General features: G+C 42.9%; 1 protein-coding gene across 1 annotated transcript in view; it reads left to right on the top strand.

Moving 5' to 3' along the window:
• The window catches only part of MICOS10 (mitochondrial contact site and cristae organizing system subunit 10), a 30,780-nt gene extending 18,862 nt beyond the window's left edge, over window positions 1–11,918 (top strand). Inside the window, exons 2-4 of the mRNA XM_046660903.1 lie at window positions 8,163–8,210; window positions 9,239–9,348; window positions 11,666–11,918. Coding sequence (XP_046516859.1) covers window positions 8,163–8,210; window positions 9,239–9,348; window positions 11,666–11,680 — 173 coding nt within the window. The 3' untranslated portion in view covers window positions 11,681–11,918. The remainder of the gene's footprint in view (window positions 1–8,162; window positions 8,211–9,238; window positions 9,349–11,665) is intronic.
• The last annotated feature ends 7,277 nt before the right edge of the window (window positions 11,919–19,195 follow it).

Here is a 19,195-nt window from a genome sequence, read left to right as displayed (position 1 = left end):
TTAAGTCTTGTAACTTCTGCCAGCAAAACTTCTCTTCCTTTCCAAGTAACCCTACACACCTTAGTCAGATGAGTCTTGCTAAAGCATAGCCTCAGTCATGTTAGACCTTTTTAAAAAACTCTCGAGGGAAGCCCCTGCCTACTGAATTAAGTGCTGTGTAGACTCCTGGCTCAGTTTCTGGTGCCTTCAGAATGGCTTGGATCCCTTTCTAGCTGTAGCCCTCCGGCCCAGGACACACTGCTTCAGCTGGCGGCCCCCCGTTTCCCAGCACAAGCCCTGCTTCTCTGCCCCCTGGGTACAGTGCGCATCCATCCCCCAAACTCTGGCTGTGACTTGAAGATTCAAAAAAAATCTTCCCAGTGGCGTGTGTTCCCATCCTCCTCCTCTGACTGGGGGAAAATCGCCCCTCTCACGGCCTGCAGGGTCTGCTTTTGTTCAGTTTTCTGCATACTTGACTTGTTATCCCTTCTTGGTCACAAGCTCCCCAGGAAGAGACTGCCTTATTTCTGACCCTTGTCGAACCCAGTACTCTTGCCCTTCAGTGCCCAGTAAGTATTCGAACTTCCGATTTGTTCTGAAATGCTTTTTGTGGGAGAAGAAGACAATTACAGTTACTGTGTGCGATACACTGTTCTTCCAAGCTTTTTACACGTATTATGCTGTTTCATCCTCACTGTCCCCCAGTCAAGGATAGGCACTATTCGTATTCCGATTTGCCATGTGAAGAAACTGACACCTAGAGAAGTTACGTAATTTGCCCCAGGACTGAGACACCCACCTAGTGTAACCTCACCAGTATTCTCAGTCACGTTTAACCTGTCTTACCCCCAAGTCCCCATAACCTTATAACCAAAGTATAAGCACTGTGTGACGCTTCCCACTTTTCAAAGAATAAACACTGTACTTGAGTGGTGTGCTCCAAGAGTAAGGAAATTTATCCCCAGTGCCTTCTGCTTAATAAATGCTAGGAAATGTAGATCAAGTGAATGTGTAAGGAAAAGGAATTGTGGGTACTTGTTTCTCCATTGACATTTTCATTTGAATCAGGAAGAGGCGACAACGTAATAGCTCTAATGCTGTGGACACAAGGATGATGAATCCCTGATTCTGAGGTTTACTTTCCGAGGGTGCGGATCCAGTTCCTGATGCTGGTGAGGAGGGGCCAGAGGTATTGGAGGCGTCAGGAGGGAAGGCGCTCGCTGGAAAACACACTGTCAAGTTGAGATTCATTTGAAATCATCGCAGCTCTAGCCAGTGCTCAGAGGGAAGGAGTCTGCCCCCCACGTGATTTGTTGACTGTTTCTCATGGATTCTAAGTAACTTCAGTTTTTTGTTACCACTCCTGCCATCTGTGGTTTCTGTTGTTTTCTTGAGGAACTGAAGAGTAACATAAATTACCCATGCAGAGTGCTACAATCCAGAAAAACACTTTGTTGTCATATGTCACAGTAGACTGGTGGCTCTCTTGCTCTGCTCACCTCTCCCTGAGGTTTATCCACGTGTGTAGGAAAGAGCCGTGACTCTGCGGTCAGACAGCCTGGGTTCGAATTCTAGTTTGTTTAGTTATGTGTACTTGGGTGAGTCACTGAACCCCTCTAAATTGTTTCCTCTGCTGTAAGACAGGATCATAATCCACCTCCTGACGTGGTTCTGTGGATCAGATAACATGTAGAAACCTAATACTGACACTCTATTGTTGTTAGTACCTCAGAAGTACCCTCTCCCCCAAATACATGTAACGCGTTGTCTTCTATTGTGTTTATTGAAACTTAATACTTCTGCATTGTTTCAGTCTCCCTTTAATAATTAGTCTTCAGACTAATTATTTTTCCTACATGCTATGCCCAAATGAGAATTAACTAATTATATCTTAGTAAAATGTGTACAACTGTGTTTCTCCTTTTGTGCATCCTTGGAAAGTTTTATGGCTGTCCGAATTCTGAAAGTTGGATCATGTGCTATATGCGCTCATTTAAAAGGACCCTTTTGTGGGTTTGGCTTTTCTTGAGGCAGAGCACACCAGTAATGACTTCCACATTTACCTTCCCTATCTTTCCTCCTTTCTGCTGACTGGTTTGCTTACTCGGCTCAGAATCGTGGTAATTGACGTCCACCTGAGAAATTCCTACAGATGTTCCAGTCTGTCTGGTCCGGATAGCCACAGGAAGGTTAAGGTCTTACAAAATAGTCACCTTCTTAGTCCGTTTCCTATATACACTGCAGCAGTAGTGACTTTTGAGAAACTAATTAACACAGACCGAATTTACCATCTCTGGGTTTTTGGTCTGGCACTCTTTCTTGGTTAATTCACGTGACTTGGCATTTACACATGGACACCTGGGACAATCTGTCTTTGCCTCAAAGGATTAAGTAACACAGTTTGGAGCTGACTTAAAACTATTTTTTTTCCTTCATAAATTGGGCCCTGAGTATCTTTCATAAATCAGGAGTGTTTCTTGGAAGTGCAGTTCTAACTAGACTCAGTCCCAATGGTACTTTTCTGTAAAAGCACATTCATGTTTGTTCTGTCATAACAAATGCATTTGATGAGTTTAAAGCATTGATAGAAACGTGATTAAAGGAAAGCATGCCCGTGATAAACAGGTCAATTTGATATTAACCCATGTTCAAAGCATAAATGTAGTTTTATTAAACACAGGACAGCTCTAGGAAAATATATTTTAAAAGCAAAATCTTCTCGTTCAGCAATGAGTCTGAAGGAATCCCCTATTTAAAAAATATATATTAAACCCTGATGTATTCCTATAAACAGTTGCTGATGCCAATGAAGTATAGTCAACTATGCAGAGAGTGGGAAACCAGCTTCTGATTTTCAGCTGTGGCGCAGCCCACAGTGTGATCGTAAGCAAGCCAGGGAGTTGTGTTTCACAGGAGGGTTAACTATTAACATTACACTTTTGACGTCTTTTGAATCTTCTGAGAGGTAGCAGAACTTAGTACCAGTCATAGAGTTCCGTGTCACACAATGCAGATACCTTACATTTTCCGAATACAGCAGTGCTGTGAGACTGTTTTCACACTACAGATGAGCAGGTTGAGGCCAGGCCAGCATGAATCATTGCCCTGAGGTCAGAGCTGGTAAGGAGTCGAGCAGTGCTTTGAACTAGGCCTGTCTTGCTTCAACATCAGTGTTCTTGCTGTTCCCCTCAGCAGGAGAGGAAATCTCTCGTTTTTGGGAGCTATTATCTTTTCTTTCAGACATTTCAGAATAGAGTTGTTTGGCACATGGCTTCTAGCATCTTAAAAACTTGCTTGTAATTCCTGTAGCTTCTCATATTCATAAACTGCCAGGTGAATATGTAGTTAAGTTTTTGCTCATATGTCTTGATATCTTATTATACAAGTTAAAATGGAGTTGCTTCACAATTTTAATTAGTTTTTAGATGCAGGTCAAAATTTAGCATTGATAACTATACATTAGGCTTATGAATTTAGGGATTTTGTTTGAAATGTTAAATGTAAGCTGGAGTGAGATCTTAATTATCATATTATGTTACTAATAAGTAAAATGGGTCTGTGTCCCCCCCCCCCACCATGATCTGTTATAGAAATGTTTTTGAAGTGAATGTCTGAGGATTTTTTTCTGTGCCTCTCCAATCAATCAGTTATTCCTCCTCCATTGAACGGCCATTGGCGATTGCAGCTTGTACGAAGTTGACTCTGCAGGAGCGTGTATTGCTCCAGCCTGTTCTGTGTAGGGGCTAACATCCAAAGTACATTTCTACCCCAAGCCTGCAGTCAGATTATGGAGCCTGCTTGTTAATTCTTGCTGATTATGTTTACTTATTAACTGTTTGCAGTGAAGTAAAGCTTCATGATATGTGGCATGGTGAGAGCAAAGATTTTCCTAAGTAAGCTTGCATTGACTAACTAGAAATTGTCCATATGTCACGGTATTGACCATCAAGATATATTTTCCTGTTTCTTACACAAAATGTGGGTTAAAGTGTACACTGGTGTACTGCTGTTGGTGGTTATTCTTTTAAATTTGTTTTCAAATTCACTTGGGCATAAGATAAGGCAATATTTTGTATGTAGTTAGTGGGAGCAAGTACTCTGTTGTTATTAAAATAGTATCAGATGAACTGTTAAGGAATTGCTCCTTCCTAAAAATGTGTGTTTATCTACTAGGCAGTTTTATGATGTCCTTTTGGGCACTAAGTGTGCATTAAAGTGCAGGGTTAGATTGATTTGGAGTAATTTCTTTTTGAAACAATTTGTGCCAATTCTTTTTCCTCTCCAAAAGAAATGGTTTCAGAGCATGGGCTCCTTGCCTAATGTCAATTCCATAAGGCTTCTCTGTTGTGTGTATTTTTTTTTTCTTTTTGCTTTGCTCACCTCCTTCCCCCAATAACTGGACTTTGCTGTGAGGACGATGTGCACCTATAATCAGGCATTTCTTTACTTTAAGGTTATTTGTCATTTCAGATAGCATGGACCAAAAGAACAGGCTTGAGTGGGGGAAGGCAAAGTTATATAAACTTTATTCATAGTTAAATATTTGCTTCCAGGAAAGGTGAAAAATGCTTTGTACTTTTTCCTTCGGCTTTTTTCCTCTAAGAGAGCTTGTCATGCAACAACAAAAAAAGTGGCCAAAGGCAGAGAAAACTCTTCTCTTTTCCATGTTGGTTTGTTTTTATTGTAAGACGAACCTTTCATGTTTTATTGTTATGAAGTTTAAACCTGGCCTAGAGGTGCCAATCTTTAGTGGAAACAGCTGCAGAGTTGGTGTCCCCTGATCAGGTGGGACTTTCTTTGAAGCAACATGTTGCCTTTTAAAAGAAAATCGAGCGTGTGAGAACTTGAACCTGTGAAACTCATCAGCAGGTCCACCATTGTTTCTCTCTTAAATAACTGAGATAGCTGACTTTAAGTGAAACATTGACATTTAAAAATTATTTTCTGTATTATTTTTTCTGAAGAGAATAGTCTCTTTTTTTGTGTCTTAAAAATACAGAAACAGAGAAAAAAAACACTCTTAAGAATTGAAGATGAAGCAGCCCAATTTAACTAAGCCCATAAAGCACACGCAGTCTTTTGGCTAGTCTGAACTGTGATTTTCGTCTGTACTTATTCTTGGCGGTAAGTGCCCTTAATAGGAGCAAAACTGCGTGGTTGGGCATATACCTGAACTTAAATGAAGTCTAGAGATTCAAAATTTTCTACTCGATATTGATTGATGTTGAAGCGTTTCTCATCTTTGTAGTTGAGTGATACTGGTGGCAGTGGGCTTAGCGTCTTTCTTGGTCTACTACTAGGAAAAGTTGAGCATCAGAGAGCTTTCTTTCCATGGGGGGAAAGTAACAGAGACAGGCATGGAGTTAGAGGGACAAGAAAAATGCTGAAATATTTTCCTTTTGGGCTTTTGATTTGATTGCCAAAAAATTGCCTTCCAGATGGAGAAGACCAAAAGCTCTGATTCTAAGCCTTTATGTTTTTACTGGCCTACCTCCTCATCCCATTGCCTGGTTTGAAATCTGTAAGCCAGTCCAAATGCTTTACCTCATTTTCTAGTACCAATTTACTGTCTTACTCATCTTCCAGCTGCAAGGGGGTGAGGCAGGTCGCTTTGAGATGGAACCCTGTGCCATTTTGTACACCCAGCAACAGCAGGTTCTTGCCGAGGAGTATCCCTTTCTCTCAAGTTCTTGAGTCCCGCCTACCAGGTAGACTTGTGTCTGTGACGTGTGCGGTAGGATTAGTTGGGAATGAATCTGCTCAAGCCCTTCCGGCCTTGTGTAGACTTGTTCCTGGTGTTCTGGGCTCTTGCACGGGGAGGATGGTTTGTTTTTTGGCCGCATCTTACTTCACTGGCAGTAGAAATCTTGACACTCCAGTTTCCTTTGGGCAGTAAAGATTGTTTATGGTTGAAATAGTAGGGGAATCCACTGTCAGGACATAGAGAGTATAGTGGCCAGACTTTGGAGTCTGGCAGACGTGGGCCCAGTTCATTGCTCTACTGCCAACTAAACAGAGTATCCTTGAGCAAGTTATTTTCTGCATCTAGAAAATGGGGGTAATGCCATATCAGGTTGTTTGGTTTAAAAGAGAATTTTTGGAGGGGAAGAAAAGAGATTGTTGAGTATTCATGGGAAACAAATGTTAGTTCCTTTTCCCTCTCATTATGTCAACCTTGAATAGGTTAACTATTGTGATCTGTAAACTGATTGGTTTTCCACCATTTTATTAAATTATATGGAAATTGGGATGACATGAGCGATTTTCAGATATTGTATTTTGAAGTTGGGCACCAAACCAGTACCTAATGCGGGATTTATTGGACAGAGCAAAGTAATGATTTTTAACTAAAACTTGTATTTGTATAAGATACAGTCATAGGAAAGAAACATCCATCACGGTCACATATGTGGAGGGGAGACTTACCAGAAATCTCCTGGGTAAATCGCGTAAATGCTTTTCTTCAGGACAGCCTCAGCTGGGTTGTTGCATAGGTGGATCAAAAAACGTGTTGATTAGTTTGCTTGCTCGTGATGAAGTTTGGAGCAGAAAGGTCAGGTTGGGTTGACTGAGGAGTACTTTGAAATGTTCACACTGCAGTAGCCCCAAATCATGGTTAGACAGAGAAGAAGCTCTTGGAATTTCAACAGCACAAATTTGAAAACCATTAAGGCAATTGGGACTTTTTTTTTTAAAATATTTTATTTTTTCCTTTTTCTCCCCAAAGCCCCCCAGTACATAGTTGTATATTCTTCGTTGTGGATCCTTCTAGTTGTGGCATGTGGGACTCTGCCTCAGCGTGGTTTGATGAGCAGTGCCATGTCCGCGCCCAGGATTCGAACCAACGAAACACTGGGCCGCCTGCAGCGGAGTGCGCGAACTTAACCACTCGGCCCCGGGGCCAGCCCCAGGGATTGGGACTTTTATGTGGTGCTTAATTGTTCAAGAGATTGGTGAGGGACTCTGTTGGGCCATGGAGCAGACACTTAGTAAAGAGCATGAGAAGACTCTGAAAGGTCTGAAAACAATTGTCTGTCAAATCTGAAAAAAAAAAAAACGAAGTCTGTGTGTGTGTGTATATATGTGTCCATCTCAGCTTTTGGCTCTTTTCTTTGGCATGTGTAACTCACTTGTCTGATGTGGAAAAATAAGTTTATCTCAAAGTTTGGGACATGTATCACTACAGTATGTGAGATGATTTTCTTCTGAAGTGTACCACAGACAAATTATTTTTATTTTAATGGTTTTACATTTGTTTTAACACACCTTAGGAAAAAATAGAGCTAGCACTCAAATCTACAATTACACCTGTATTATTAAGTTGAGGCTAAGTTTCTTTAATTAAATGTGTGCATTGATTTTCTTGTTAAGGAGAACAGTTAAGTAAATAATTGTGCAGGTGACATGTGAATTTAGCAAAAATTGTGACAGTAACACTAGAATGACCAAGATTTGAGAAATATGTACTGGTAAAATTGAAGATTTGGTCTTTTTTTTTTCAGGCTTAGATTCCTGTGAAGGTTGATTTAACATTAGGTATTTAAATTTTTTTTCTACCAGACTATTAGGCTTGCCTTTGTTCTTTTATTTTGAAAGATAGTGGTTAAAAATGTCCTGTGAATAAAATGAGAGGAGAGGATTAATCTCCACATTTGGGGCTTTTGAGGAAGTGCTCACCCTCTGTCTGGACACTCTGGCTTGTGCCTGACTTGTGACAACCTTTGGGAATTGTTCTGGATCATTTCTTTCCATCTTCCTCAAAAAGTAGCCATCACTCAAAGTGTTGAAATGACAAGGGGAGCTTCCTGTTGACATTGTTCATCTGATGTCCTGGCCGTGGCCGCTCCATGGAAGACGGTAGGAGAGCCCAAGATGCCGGGGGCTACTTGAGGGCCATGTGGAGAGCGTCTGCTCAAGAACTGTCCTGTCTTGTTTCCCCATCCCCAAGACTTGTCTAGACAAAATGAGGAATAAAGTTTTTACCCCCTGTTGTGGGCAGAGGGGCCAAAGGCATCTGTAAAGCCTCTGACAACAAGAAAGAAGGTTAGAAATGAGAAAATCAACTCTATACCAAGTTATGAAAAAAAGATCTGTTTTATAGATGTTCACATTTTTGAAGTGTTCATTTTATTTTTGTCCAGTTACTCTTAGGAGATCTAACATGTTTTGCTCCCTCTTTGTAGGTACTGGCTTTGGATTAGGACTTGTTTTCTCGCTTACCTTCTTTAAAAGTAAGTGTGACTTCTACTCCCTTTTCAACATAATGTCCTGGTGTGCAGGGACACTTCTGGAAGGCACATCTCCGTGTCTGCCAACCCATCCATTTATGGGTCTAGGTAGGCCACTGTAAAGTGAGCTAGACAAAGAATGTGGACTCAAAAGAGGTCAGAATGGGTTGGGCATCTCCAGAATTCCTCCTCGGCGTTGAGTCAGGGTGCCTGATATCCTAGATATGGTAGCATTTTAAAAGCTGTGCTTGATGCCACTTAGTCATTTGGCCAAATCTACATGCTCAAGCATTTCTAATTAATTACAGTTTTTTCTAAAGGAACTTGAAAATGAGAGTCCTGCTGGTAATAAAAACAAGTGGACCAGACACACGCAAACTTTTTGGCCAAAAATTCTCCTAAGCAAAGGGCAGGCAATGTCCCTTTCATCTGTGGAAGAACTTCTGAAGTTTGGATTTTGACTAAAAGCCAAGGGGGCCACTTTGACCTCTTTCCACAAAGAGGTGGCGTGGAATACATAACTGGACAATCATAATTAGCCCAGAGTGCTGATGTGAAATAATCATTCACAGTGTTGGCTTAAGGAAACCTCATGGCTTACTGTCATCAAAACATGTAAATATTGGTGGAATTCTTGCATATTTCTAAAACTCAAGCACCTTACTGAAAGATATTATTTCTGATAAAATTAAGAAATTAGTTAAAATGAGCAAATGATTAGAACTGACATAGAAAAGTTATAAGGTTCAATTGTGTCTACTGTTTTCACACTGTACCACTTATTAATACCTTCAACCTAGCAGCAAAGGTACTTAATAAATATTTGCTAAATTAATAAGCTTACTGATGATCCCCCACTTCCTTTTTTTGGCCATTGATTAAATAGTGACAAAAATGTGTAGCATGTTATAGTCATCAGAATGGTGCATGTTGAATATTTATTCAATCCTAAGCAAGTGTTATAACCAGAGAAAAAGCTTTATCTTCTCTTAATGGTTCCCTGTTGGGATTTTCCTTTTTCTGCTCCCTAGGAAGAATGTGGCCATTAGCCTTTGGTTCTGGCATGGGATTGGGAATGGCCTACTCCAACTGTCAGCATGATTTCCAGGCTCCATACCTTCTACATGGAAAATATGTCAAAGTATGTACAGAATTGTTGTTTCTCATCCTTTTAAAAGAAGAAGAGTTTCTCCTGTGTCCCTGAAGAATTCTTTAGAGTGCATATAATTAATAAACTGTGTGTGTCACTGTGGCCCCACTGAGATCCTCATTGCCCTTTGGCCTTTAGTGATGTTGACACCACTTTGGTGCCTGAAGTCCTCCCCTCCCCCGTACCCTGGGATGCATGTGTGCTTGCAGATGTGTACTTGGATGGGAGCTGATTGGAACTGACGGGCCTGCCTGAAAGGTTATCACTATAGTAAAGTAGATTTGTGTGAAATATCTGTAAGGAGCGCTTTTGTTCAAGATCTCAGAGTCCCCTGGAAACATCTCACACATACACTAACCCTAAAGGCTGCGGGGACTCAGCCGTTATTGTGCTTTCGTGGAAGAGGGCAGGTTTTTGACTGTAAGTCCCGCGTAGTTCTGCCAAAGTCCTTGTCTCCAGATGGATTGTGAATGATGCGGACAGGATGAAAAGTTCTAACACATGCCTCGAGAGGGAAGAGAGCAGCAGCCTTTCCCATTGCCTTACTTCAGGGGACTGGTTAGCAGGGAGTTTAAGTGAAAGATCGTGGGAGGCTAGGTGCTCAAGGACAGAGGTGGTATTTGCTCTTGTATCCCCAGGGCCTGGGACAAAGTAGGCACTCAAATAAGTGTACAATGAATGAATGAAGTAAATTGTATATCCTGTTAGATGTGTTAATGGCCTCAGCCTTACCGAGGCATAACCTTTATGGCAACACGAGTTTCTGCGAAGAACTTCACATTCCCTGGATGTGTAGAATCATCGACTTTCTAGGTTACCCTGGAGCTAGAATCACAATGATCTGGGCAGCAGCAGGGGCCGGAGGAGAGGGCACAGGAGCCGGGAGACCTGGGCGAGAGTCCTGGGCCATTGCTGGCTTCCTGTGTGATCTCGAGGTTTTCTCTTCTGAGATTCTGTCTTCTACCTAGAAAATGAGGGTAATATTTCTACCCATAGCGTTGGTGGGAAGATTAAATGTGAAAATGTTTTTAACCTGTGAGGTGCTATATAAAAAGAGGTGTTGGTTTATTATAGTTGAGGCCAACCAAGAAGGGCGATTGACTTGTCATCGTTCCACCATAATAACAGGTAGAGCAGAAAATGTGGTACAAATGAGTGTCCCAATTCTGGTCAAAAGCTGTAGCCACAAGAGTCGCCAAATCTCAAATGACAATGTCCCGCCGCAGCTCAGTAGCCTCTATTTTAGAACGTGCTCTGACTGTCAGCTGCCTACCGACCTCTGCGTGCTTGGAGGGAGAATTGGGAGCAGAGGGAGCTGGCAAGCTGGGAAGCCTGGCGGGCCTGTGGCTGCCCTCCCTGCTCCTGAACCGTCTCTGCGCCGAGCCAGGGTGGGGCAATCAGAGGGACAGTGCAAGAAGAGGCTCAGCCGTGTGGCACCAAAGCTGCCGACGGGCAGGTTCCACTGTTCCCCGACTTTTTTGGCACCACAGCTGAATTTAGGGGAGAACAGAAAGGAACAGGGAGAGGAGCTTCAGGTCTTTTAATTATTTAAAATGTTTTCGTTGTTCCAAACTGAGTTGTCATGGATAATGGCTCGGGGGTGATTATATGCATATTATATGTTTAATGGCTGGGAGTTACTGTGGAAAATATTGTTACGTTTTTTACAGCCTTATGTGTACTGCTCCAAAATGGCCTTGTAACTTTATCTGAACTTGAGTCTGTGCCTTGATGTTGTCATCCTCCATTCTCTGAACAAAGGAGCAAAATCCCACGTTGGGGCCTTTTCAGTGTGGTTGTATTATGGTAGTTGCTTGTTGAGTGCCTGCTGTGCCCTGTGAGCCATCCTAGGCGCTGTGCCTTTATACTCTTTCTCCAGACCTCCCTCCTAATAGATTGGTGAGAGAGGTTTTATTATCCTCAGTCAGCAGATGAGAGAACTGAATCTTACTGAGGTTAGGAAACTTGCCAAAGATCCTATCCTTAGTAGGCTGTTTGATTCCAGGACCATGCTCTCTCCACTCACCTGGAAGCCATCCCTATGATGGCTTTTAGGAATACACCTATCCAGGTACTGATTATTTGGCCCTCTTCAGCTCCTTTCCCACTCTCCTCCCTCAAAGTTTGGGGAGCCACTTTGAGGAACCTGGGCGGGATGTGTGCAGTCCTCTGGTGAGACCATTTTAAAGCAAACAGTGGGATGCTTTTGGGCCCATTGGTCCCTTGAGCCTGACCTGCAGCAGCAAGCTAGAGAGGGTTGTCAACATGCTGTCTGCACAGTTGTAACCTGAGTGTCCTTCCTTTACAGGAGCCGGAACAGTGACTTAGACCTGAGCGCATCCCTGTGGGGAGAAGAGAACTCGTGTCTATTCCTCAGGAATACTGCCGTGCCCTGGAGTAAGCTGACATTCTTCTGTAACAATGTTATCAGTAATGCCTGAAACTCCAGCACACTGTTTATGTATTTGAAACCAAGTCTGTTTCTTGTTTTGTATTTTCTCTCTGGAAACTGCAAGGAGGTGGTCTTAGAAGAAATAAATGAAACGAAAATCGGCAGTCCAGCACGTTGCCTGCGTTTCTTTGCCTTTGGTCTCTGAGCGTGGGGAGACTGCGTGTGAACTGCCAGCAGCTGTTGCCGCTGTCCCAGCCTCCCTGAGAGCTTCCTGAACCCCCCGCCCTTGTGCATGTCTCCCCACTTGCCCCCTAATGTGTAGTTTCCACAACTGCTTCCACCTCGTAACTCGGAGGTTGGAGGTTGCTGCTGCACTGTCCGAGGAAGACGACGCAGGTCTTGAGGAGCCTTGCCTTTCTGCGGCAGCTCTTTAAGATCTGTCTGTTCTCAGCAGTGGACCTGGCAGGGCACTAGCTGTGCCTGCTGCACTGAGGTCACACAGCTGGTTGTATTGGCAGGGGATGGAACCTGACTGTGCCCATGGCTCGCTCCACTGATGTCACAGTTTCCCGCAGCTTTATGGAGCTTGCCACAGTCCAGGCTTCAGCACTGGGGGCTTTGTCCTGGGAGGTGGGGGCAGCTTGTGGCATACCCACCTGGCTAGAAGGCCATATTTGGTTTGAGTTTCTCGTCACATAGCAGCTGAAGTTGGAGGACAGAAGAAGCACTTCTCATGCCCCTCTGTGAGTTTGTTCCTTTGGTTTCCCTTGAACCAGGGAGGCTGAACGCAAAGGTAGCATTGTAGCAGTTTCCTTTGAAAATGCACCGAACCCCAGAGCTTCGTCTTTTACCTCTTATTTCTCTTCCTTTATAGTAAAATTAAGACGGGCAGAGCTTGATCCCACTTGTCCCTTTATCTGTAAATGTTGATTGAGCATCTAATGGATGAAAAGACAAGACATAAGGCCCTGCCTTCAAGGAGCTTAGAGTCTATGGGAAGATGCGCATGCAAACTCTTGGCGCTGGAAGAGGAGGATGTAGACAGCACGCAGTGAGAACAAAGGAGAAGCGGCAACGAAGTCTCCCTGGGATGGCCTGGCAGAGGAGGCGATAACGTGGCCTGAGACTGGCAGTTGACTTGGACATTCCAGACAGACCAGGAAGAGGAGGAAGGTAGCTTCTGTGAAGGCTCGGGATCGCGGCAGTGCGTGTTAGAGTTGGGAAACCATGAGTAGGCCCGTATAGCCAGAGCGTGCCGGGGCGAGGGAGTGGTGTGGAGGATGAGGCTGGGCACCAGGGTGGGGCTAGTGTCTGACCCCGGTTCTGGAACACCGATTAGACAGTTCTTGCAAGTGTTGGAACGAGTAGATTCAGGTAGAAATACTCCCTCGTTTTTCCCTCCCTCATCCTTCACTCTACTCCACTTTCCAGAAAGGTAGCTAAGCTCTGGACCAGAGCAGGCAACAGTGGCTCTCTGCCCTGCAAACTGTCCACGCTCCTCTGCTCTCTGGGCTTTTCTGTGTCTTTGCACCAGTTAAAGCCCAAAGATAGGCCTGACCCAGGACTGCAAGTCATGGCTGTGGCTCGCCATAGCCACTCAGCTGTTTGTCACGTTGCCCTCTTTATTCCATGATCAAGGCAGCCCATGAAATTAAAAGAAAAATAACCTTGCAACCTGTTTCATCCTTTACACTTCTCTTCTCATATTTGTTTTAAAAGTTAATATTTCCCCCCAATTTTTCCATCTTTATCCAGGCAGAGAGAAGAATAATAGGTCCTCTTCCAAAAACGACAAGAACAGAAAACATAACATGCCCATTCTCTAGATGTGTCAGAAGAATATGGAAAGGGACCCTGGAATCAGACTTCGCTCTCATTAGTCATTAGCTTTTAGGCATTTATTTGGATGGATCCCTTTGCCCAGCATCTTTGAAACACCACTTATGTGTTTTGAGAAACTGGTCGGCTCTGTGAGGGAACAGCTCTGGGCAAAGGCCAGCCAGAGGAAGCATTGACTGTTTGCTTTAATTCCAGAGTAGTTTGTATTCCCGCCTTGTAGCTCTTAGCAGAGCCTAGCCCAAAGCACAATGCTTGATCTTGTCCCTACTCCCTGCCCCCATCTCAAATCAACCTTCAGAAAGTTCGAGCTTGTTGGCAAAGGCACACATTCTGTTCTACTTTAAGTTTCATTAGAAATTCAAGTCCTCCAGGGCCCTGGGCCCTTGTGGGGTTGTGAGACTGACTTTGCTTCTTGTCTGCCCTTCTGGAACCAAATACAAGGAGGTTCCTGGGTTTGGGGAGAGAGTGATAGGAACCCAACTGGGCACAGGATGCGCGGGTAAAGCTGTGGCGCCCCAGAAGTGGCCTGCTCTGCCAACATACATAAATACATACAGTCTGAGCTTGACAATGTATAATTTGGCCCAGAACAATATGTATTTTGAACTTATTTAGGTGAATGACTCTGACATTCCAAGTCCCCACTGGGGGAGCCTTTATCAGGCTGCGTTGCCTTATGCAGAAGTATGCCTTTGTTCTGAGAAACGGCCTCAGAAACACACTCTGCTGAGCTGTCTCCTTTAGTGAGTGTCCTCCTCTCTCCCTTTCAAAAGATCTGAGGATGCAGTCTTGAAATCTGCTTGTAGGAAATGCAGAGATTGGGAAGGAAGGATAAATCTATGTAGTTTTGTTTTTAGTTTTCCCAAACCTCACTGTTTACATTTTTTTTTATGTAACCAAGCCATAATTACATTTTGCTTGTCGTGGTTCAATCTGATTGTATTGTTGAAGGACTATTTTTGAACCTGTCCAAATAAACTCTGCAAAGTGTTTCCACAAGGATGAACTCCATGGGCTTGGAACAGCCTTCATGCTGAATGATCCTGAGACACAAATGGTTTCCTGTTGCATGTTTTCTAATTACATAAATGCAAAGGGGTGGAAGGGAGAAAGTGGAAATTCTAAGTACCAAAAGGAATGTTAAATTTAGAATAGCAAGCTCATCTGGAAGCTATCACTACTTTTTCTTTAAGTGCGCTGCAAGTACCACTTTCCCTTGGACACCAAAGGATGGTGTCGGGGTAAGCAGACCTGGGCAGGGGCAGGGCAGGCGTTCCCATGTTCTCTGAGCAGCCTATGTGTGGAACAAGTGTGAGAGTCAGTGATAGCTCTTTAGGCGGTAAAGTGCCTCAGAGGAAGAGGACAGACCAGGAACAAGGGAGAGGCAGGGTTGTGCAGCGGGAAGAGCATAGGATTTGGAGTCAGAGTCAGAGGGACCTGGGTCCCAGTCTACTCCACCACTTACTTGCCATGTGCCCATGGGGGGGGTTCCTTAATCTCTTAATCGCTTCAAACATCAGTTTCCTCATCTGTAAAGGGAGAAAGAATAATTCCTACCTTATAGACTTTGAGGGTCGGTGTTGCTATTTGAATCAGAATAGCATGCATGGTATTAATGGAAGGTAGGCAGGGGACTGTTCTAGAACAGAAAGAGGGCGTAATCCTTGGGCTCAAGGAGTTGGCTCTTAGAGTCTAAATCAGCAAGCTCTGAGGGAAAGAACAGGTGTCCCAAATGAGTTCCTGGTAATAAACTAAAAATCGTTGAAAACATTATGCATCTTTATGAGTCAGGATTGATGTCATTTGTTTCCACGCTACTCCATTGAGATACACACGAGTAAAGCCATTGTGGCTTCTCCCCTTCTGAAACTCCACCCCAGCTTTTTAAAAATCAGAGTAGCTTACTGAGCACATGCTTTCAGTGCTAGGCCAGGAAGGGAAGGGGGAAGAGGACACTGAAGAAATAAACTGGAAAGCCAAGAACTCAGGGAGCTTCTGGTATGATAGGAAACAGGCCAATGGCAGACTGTTTGCATTCAGGATAATGGCCTTTATTTGCGTGATCCTCACAGAGCCAGAAGATGTAAGTGGGGGAAGACGATGTCAAGAATTTTTGGAGGAATTCAGGAGTGGGCAGAAAATGAATCTTTAATAGGGAAGAGACTGGGACTAGAAAAAGGAGCTCATTATCAACTGTCAGTCAAGTCATCCTTCTCTGTTCCTGGTCTAGCCAGTTTGAGCCAGGCAGAACTTAATTTGATCATTCAAATGAATATATAATAATAGGATTTATTGGGTGCATACTCCGTGCTACTTACTGTTCCAAGGCTTTATGGATATCATGATGCTTAATTTTACAACAATCATTTTATAGATGAAGGAACAGATTTTGAAAGGATAAATTAACTTGCCCAAGGACAAACAGCTAAGAGGTGATACCGGCGGGATTTTCACCTGATTCCACAACCTGTTCTTAACTCCTCTGCCCTGCTGGTGAAAAGCTATTTAAACTGGGAAGAATCGTTCAAAGTGGTTTGATCCAATTTAAACCTGATTCGATACAAACTTGATTGAAGTCATTGAAATTGTTCAGAGTCAGTTGCATTGAGTTTAAATTGATAAAAACAAGTTGATCCAATTTGAAATCAGCCGTATTAAAAAAAATAATTCCTGTGTTTATTAATCAGAAACATAATTGTCAATCAGAGCTTCAGGTCGGAGTTACTGATGAGTTTTGGTAAATCTTTACAAATGTAATAAAGCATTATGACATTTTATCGACCTATGCATCTTCAAAACTATATATACTTTTCAATTAGGTTTTTTTAAGGCATAATTTACAGACAGTAAAATGCACCCATCGGTAGGTAGAAAATGGAAACCCTTTTTCTAGTGTATACCTTTCGTATACCTTTAGTGTACTTTTAAAGGGTTAAATTTTTTTGTAATTTTTTATTTTGCTATAATTTTACTTACAGAAAAGTTGTGAAAATAATACAAAGAACACCTTTGTACACTTTACCCATATTCACCAATTGTTCACATTTTCCTTATTTACTGTATCATTCTGTGTGGATGTGTAGTATTTTTGAGCCATTTGAGAGTAAGTTGGAGATATGCCCATTTACCCCCTAAATACTTCAGTGTATATTTTCTAAAAATAAGGACATTCTCTTATATAATAATAGTGCAATTATCAAAATTCAGGAAATTAGCATTGATACAATAGTATTAGCTAATCCACAGTACATATTCAAATTTTGCAAATTGTCCACATAATGTCTAGCTGTTTCCCCCAGTCCAGGATCATGCATTGTATGTAGTTGTTGAGTCTCTTTCTTTGATCCAGAACAGTTCATCAGCCTTTTTCCCTGATCTTGACAGTTTTGAAGAGTAGAAGCCAGTTATTTTGTAGAATGTTTCTCAGTTTGGGTTTGTCTGATGTTTCCTCATGATTAGATTCAGGGTTTGCAACTGTGGCCAACGATGTGTCCTTTTCAGTGCATCCTATCAGGAGGCACGTGACGTCCATTTGTCTCAACACTGGGGATGTTACCTTTGTAGTTGGTTGATGTGGTCTTTGCCTGTTTTCTCCACTGTAAATGTATTATTTTTCGTTTTGTTATTAATAAGTAAATTGTGGGGAGATACTTTCAGGACTGTAAATATCTTCTTCCTTATCACACCGATAATTAGTTTTAGCATCCGTTAATGATTTTCTAAATTCATTATTCCTTATAACTTGACATGCTATGAGGAAGAATTCTCCCTTCTCTCTCATTTATTTGTTCATCTATTTATATCAGTATGGACTTGTGGATTCTTATTTTGTTAAATTGACTATTTTCCATTACTGTCAATATTTCTTACTCAGATCGTCCAAATTTGTCTAGTAGGAGCTCTTTCAAGCTGATGCCTGTGTCCTTTTAACAATTCCACTCCATTCTTTAAGCAAAGATAGTCCAGACTCCTGTATTTGCTTTACCCCAGCCTTGGAATCAGCCATTTCTCCAAGGAGCCCCAGTTCCTTTTCATGGAGAATGGTAGTTAGATCTGTAGGTGTGCTCATTGCTATTAGTGCATCATTGTTCCTAGGCCTCTCAGCAGACAGAGCTAGGAAATAGGTGTTCAGGTGTGTGTATGTATGACCTTGAGTTCATACTGATAGCCTGGGGTTTAGTCCAGCCTTGCCCCCATCCGTATTTGTAACTCCCTTATCTAAATGAGAATTGTGGCTCTAGGGATCGAATTTCTGAAGAGCAGTATTTAGGAATTAGGTCTGCTGGGCTCCTGTGTGTATGGACATGAGTGGAAATACGCTGTGACTCCTTGAGAGTCAGTGTGTGTGTTCTCTCGTCTCTCATATCTATCTGCATATGTCTTCCAGTTTCTCTCATTCCTTGCTTTCTACCTTTTCTGCTGTCTATACCTCTGGATGTGATCAAGACCTAGAGTACATTTTATTATGCTGTTTATGGAAGTTTTATCTTTACTATCTTTCAGTTAGGTAGTTGAGTTTAATGTTGTCTATATTTTTAAAACCCCTAAATTAACTTGCTTTTTAAGTGGGTGGCCCTGCTTGATCATTTCTATGGGTCAGTGACTTTCAATTGGAAGAAAGGCTTCCCCAAATCCTTACTATAGAGCATCCTCTGTTCTCATCTGAGCTGCTTCCCTGGGTCACTGTGTAATCATGAGAAAGTCACTTGATCTCTCTGGGCCTCATTGTAAGATGGTTGTAAGGATCCCTTCCTGCCGCACAGTACAAATGGGAGGTCAGGCACTCTGTTATTGAGGAGAAAAGTGAAATAGCCAGCTAGATAAGATTACTTTATAATATAGTCAATTTGCAACAACTTATGATCAAAAGAGTCATCCCCCATTTAAACTGGAGGCACATGGATTGTGATAGCCCTTGACAGACTCTTTTATGCCACAGAAGTAAAGAAAAGGCTCACCACCATTCTAGACTGGACATCCTCTTCTCTCTATAGTGGACTTCATGGATAAAACACAAGTTCCACCTGTCTTCCCAGGAAAAGTCCGGTCAGGGAGTAGAAAGGTAATTATAGATCTTTCCTCGATCCACTTAGATACCCTTCTTGACGACCAGGAGATGGAGCCACAGAAGGCGAAGCACAGAACACGTCTGTCAGTAGCCACGTCTGCTGAGGTTTCTTGACTCCTCTCCCTGGGCCCCAAAAGCAGCCGTAACACTTCTTCTCGGCCTGCACCTGGGATCTGTAAAGCCTCGCTTTGGTTGCGGCAGGGGAGCCCCCGGGGGATGCCTTCACCCCGCTGGAACCTCTGCAGGTCTTCCAGTGGCCTCCCAGCCTTCAGACTCTCCCCCTGCCACCAGTCTTAATACTGTTCTGTGCCTGTTGTTTCCTGTTCAGAAATGTTCAATTGCTCCCCAGTAATGCACAGAATGTGGGTCCAAATTTTTTAGCCTATCATTCAAGGCCCTCCTCTCTCCAGCTCCTCTCTCTGCCTCTTACTGTGTGCCTATTACCCCCTCCATGGAGTAAGACAGAGGCTAAGATTGGGGGCTGTGGAGCCAGACTTTTGGAATTTGAATTCCAGTACTGATACTGACCTGCTCTGGGG

The sequence above is a fragment of the Equus quagga genome, chromosome 5 (genome assembly GCF_021613505.1).
Source record: "Equus quagga isolate Etosha38 chromosome 5, UCLA_HA_Equagga_1.0, whole genome shotgun sequence".
Lineage (NCBI taxonomy): Eukaryota > Metazoa > Chordata > Mammalia > Perissodactyla > Equidae > Equus > Equus quagga.
The sequence above is the reverse complement of the archived record's forward strand: the minus strand, read 5'-3'. Positions and strand labels throughout refer to the sequence as shown.